At 26.3% G+C, this 4,131-nt stretch overlaps 1 protein-coding gene across 1 annotated transcript; it reads right to left on the bottom strand.

The window, feature by feature from the left end:
• Window positions 1-589: 589 nt before the first annotated feature.
• On the bottom strand, window positions 590-3,694 carry LOC145835159 (uncharacterized). Its single transcript, XM_082942711.1, has 4 exons — window positions 3,600-3,694; window positions 3,183-3,346; window positions 2,224-2,325; window positions 590-775 (listed from the first exon to the last, which is right to left on the bottom strand). The coding sequence occupies exons 1-4, from the start codon at window positions 3,673-3,675 to the stop codon at window positions 713-715; spliced, it is 405 nt and encodes a 134-aa protein (XP_082798837.1). The 5' UTR covers window positions 3,676-3,694; the 3' UTR covers window positions 590-712.
• Between the last annotated feature and the right edge of the window lie 437 nt (window positions 3,695-4,131).

The raw sequence follows: 4,131 nt of genomic DNA, 5'->3' as shown, positions 1-4,131 counted from the left end.
ATATTGCAGTCCCTTTTTTAACAATAAAATAAATATTTTTATTGAAGTTACAGTTTTAGATTAATTGTATTTAAAACATTCATCTCAAACAGTCTTTTTATCGGTTAAAAAATGTTCAAACTATGGCAATGTGAATGTGCAGTAGACTTATAAAATGGACTTTTTTTTATGTAAAAGATAAAATCTGAAAAAAGCCCCTCTTTAACTTAAAATAAAAACTATTTCGAAATACTAAAAAACTAGATTTTTTTTTCAAAAACCAAATTAACGGAAATTATATGTTTAGTTTTGAAAACTCAACAACTAAGCAATGTTTAGTAAGACTTTAGTAGTTAAATTAATGCTTTTTAAATAAATAAAAATTCCAAAAAAAAAATCGATAAGAATAATTTATTTGTTGTAAAAAAATAGTAAGTATGTTTTTGCGTGTATCAACATGTATAAGTGTTATAAAAACACATTCACTTGTATAGCTAATAATTAAATCAAAAGGATGTTTAGTTTAATTAAGGAATAAAAGCAGAAATAGTAATTTAGATGAAAAGTTAAGGCAAATGTATTCATAGAATTAAGATTTTTTTAATAAAAGATTGCTTTTTTTCAATTAAAAGAATTATTAAGACCTTAAAAAAACAAATAAGGTAGATCAATTCAAAAATTAATGTGGTGATTGAAAATTAAACATGAAAGTATTGCAAATTGAAAAAAATATTTAAACTTTTCTGTAGTGTTCGGTTTCAGTAACAGTTTTTCCGTCTTTTGAAAATTCGCTTCTCTGTTAAAAATAATGAAATTATACTATAAGCTTATTTTATTTCAAGAAGTTCAAGTTAAGATTTGAATCAAAAACAAATTTAGTTTTTAATAAATAAAATGAAATATTTTAAAAAATTAAAAAGTTAAGAAACTTTTTTTCTTCACTTAAAACTCTATCAATTGTTAAACAAAGTAAATACATACATTAATGTATAATTTTTGAAATTTACAAGCTATTAATAAGTCTGTACTATTATGACAATCCTTTTCTTTTAAACTTAATTCGTTAAAAAATATAATTGTATAAAAAAAGGATAACAAAACTTTTAACAATTAATTTTTTGAACTGTGTCACCGTTAACTGACTAACAAAACTATTAGTTTTCATCTCTTTACCAGGCTTTGATAAAAACATTCTGTTTTGTTTTAAAATGGCTAAAAGTGTAATGAATAGGCTCTTAATTTGGTGCATACCGCTAACTTGTCAAAAATTAGAAAACAATTGTTTTAAAAGTAACAACTGTAACTGGAGTTGGTAAAAAACTGTAACTACAGCCATCAATTTTTTAAACAATTTGATGTGACCTAAAAATGTACATTGCTTTATCTAACTTAATACAATATAAATTAGCCTAAACATGAGAACCTTTATGCTACGTTAAATTTGTAACATATCCTCACAACTGATGAACATTCAGAAACAAAATGTGTACTTTGCCTGGTCAAATAAAAACTAAAATCTACTTTTTCTTGGTGTATAAATGTACACCCATAAACAGGCTTGAAATTACATAACTTTGTAACTTTTTTTTCTTGCTAAATTCTTCAATAAAGATGAAACAGGGCATTTGCTATACGAGGAACATTGTTAGCAAGGCAACAGTTAACTATGGTCAAACTCTGACGACCCTAACAAAGAATTTTACATGAGTCTCTGCACGACTCAGCTTAGATTTGATATGCCTAAGTAACCAAAGTAAGTATAAAAGTAGACTTGACCTGTATGAAAATAAAACCTAGCTATCAATTATGTTTGTATGTAATATAGCATTAATATTGACCGCGACGAATCTTGGGGAATTATAAAAATAGCACAGCATATTTTAATATAGCGGTGTGAAAGTGTACTTATAATAAATTATCGCCGTTGCGAATGAGTTGAATAAAGAGGCTGTCTAATCATGAAAAACAAGTTTATTTCAAGCTAAATTAAAAGATTGTATATCAATCTCAAAAACTTTTGTTGTATCTATTTTGGTATTTTACATTTACTTATCAAATTTTTAGGTCTTTTGCACGAAATTCAAAAACTAAAAACTACCTTTTAATGTTTTAATTTTTGTATAAACTATTAACTAATGTTTTACTATCTTTTTTAATTTAAATAGCTGAGAAACGGAAGGCTAAATTATGATAGCAACTTTAGAAACTTGGTGTTTGCAATAAAAGACATAAACATAAACTCACTGCAATATACTCATCGTTGCTCAAATATTCTCTCTTGTGTCTTCTCTTAATACCGTCCATTTCAAACTCGGCCCACCCATCAACGAGTTCAGATAGTTTGACCTAAAAAACGCATTATGTAAGTAAACATAATACTCGTGGTTAAGATAATTTATCAAAAAGACGACAACATCCTAAGTATTGTAATAGAAGAAACATAAATGTTTAACAAAAAAAAAATTATCGCAGTTTAGATCAAAAATTTTATTTAATATTCTTTCTTGGCACGTATATCTAACAAAAGACTGTGAAAAAATAATTGAACTATATAAAAATTTAAACTGTGTATAATAAAAGCATATTGAAAAAAATGAAATAAAATGTTGATAATTTTATGTTTAATTAGTTTTAAAAATTAGTAATAAATGCATATTTTAATAAATATTGTTGAAAGTTAAAAAAATATATTGTTTTAAAGTATTTAAAATCACTCATCTAGGTAACAGGTTTTAATTTTTCGATTTGCCTAAACAAAAAACTATCAAAAATATTACTACATAGGAACCTCCAAAAACAAAGTAAAATTATTTGAGAAAGTTACCAAAACTAAATATAACCTTTTTATAATTAATGTTAATTGAACGACAAAAGCGCTCAAAGTATTTAGTCGCAGGACCTTGTGCACGAAGAACCTTTCGGTTATCGAGACACTTGGATATCTTTTAACGGCTTGTCCAGGTTATTTACTTTTAGTGTTTATTTTTAATGCGTTAACATACATTTATAAAAATATATAACCGCGCAAAAATACCCACTAAATTGAGTACATACCTGGTAGTAAAAAAATAATAAAAGTATTTATAAACTATTTCAACTTATTCTTTACAAAAAGCTCAAACTGTTGTTCTTGAATTTTAGTTTTTTAATTGTTTTAACTTCTAGTTACTTACTATTTAAATTGCAACTATTTTCAAACTAACAGTGACTTGCTTTCCATCGGGGAACTTGGTGGTTATTACGTCATCGTTGCTAGTGGTAACAATCGTGTAACCTTCCTTCTTCCACGTTTCCACGTAGCATCCCTCACTCTTCTTTTCCATGGTAACCGTCACCTTGGCATCCTCCTTGTAGGCGAATTCGAAACCTTAAATAGTGTTTTTTTAATGAGTATTTGAAAAAACGCAGTTATAAACTTTCACATTTAAAAAAATTTTGGGCCGAAAAAATGACACTCCAATGTTTTTTTGCAAGCTAAAACTTGTAGTATTATAAGGGCTTTAAAAATAGATCAAATAATATAAAAAAGAATAGCACTCTTAAGTATATCAAAAGTATTTTATAGCATTTCTAAAAACAAAATTTTAATGGTTTTAACAAAAAAGAAAAAAAAATCAAACCCATCATTTTGTAAACTTCGCGTTCTCCCTCGCACTTGTATCTCTCGAAATCACCCAACGGCGGTGGTCCTTTCATTTTGTTTGTTGTAAATATAAAAAGCTGAAAAAGTTTACTTAGTGGTTTACAATAAAGTAAAAAATTAATCATAGTAAGTTTAAAATTGGAAACTGATTTTCAATTTATTTACCTGTTTTGTTTTTGTGATATATTTATAAACTTTCTAAACACTTGTGTGAAAACTATTGCAGCCAGTACAGTGCTAATAAAAATGTCTGGTATACATTTAGTGGGATTATTATACAACTATACAGTTCATTTCATTTTTTAACATTAGCTTTGAAAAGCTAAAATATATCGTTGGTGGTTTGTTAATACTAAAGTGGGAGTCAGTTCTAAATAGTATAACTTTGTTAACTGTTTTTTTATTTTGAACAAATGCTTTTGAGTTTTTCCCCTATTGGAACGTATTTGAAGATATTGTTATGGCGAATACTTTTAAATAAGTCCCAGATGAATTTTTTATTATTAAAT

Source organism: Thalia democratica, chromosome 4 (assembly GCF_965202585.1).
Source record: "Thalia democratica chromosome 4, ktThaDemo2.hap1.1, whole genome shotgun sequence".
In the NCBI taxonomy this organism is placed as follows: Eukaryota; Metazoa; Chordata; class Thaliacea; order Salpida; family Salpidae; genus Thalia; species Thalia democratica.
The sequence above is the reverse complement of the archived record's forward strand: the minus strand, read 5'-3'. Positions and strand labels throughout refer to the sequence as shown.

Bases quoted from the DNA above. Each gene is read 5' to 3' on its own strand.
- LOC145835159 (XM_082942711.1), bottom strand. From the start codon at position 3,675: ATGAAAGGACCACCGCCGTTGGGTGATTTCGAGAGATACAAGTGCGAG. The intron at 3,347-3,599 runs GTTTGATTTTTT...ACACTATTTAAG, and splicing joins CGAAGTTTACAAAATGATGG to GTTTCGAATTCGCCTACAAG. The intron at 2,326-3,182 runs GTTAGTTTGAAA...TGCGTTTTTTAG, and splicing joins CCGATGGAAAGCAAGTCACT to GTCAAACTATCTGAACTCGT.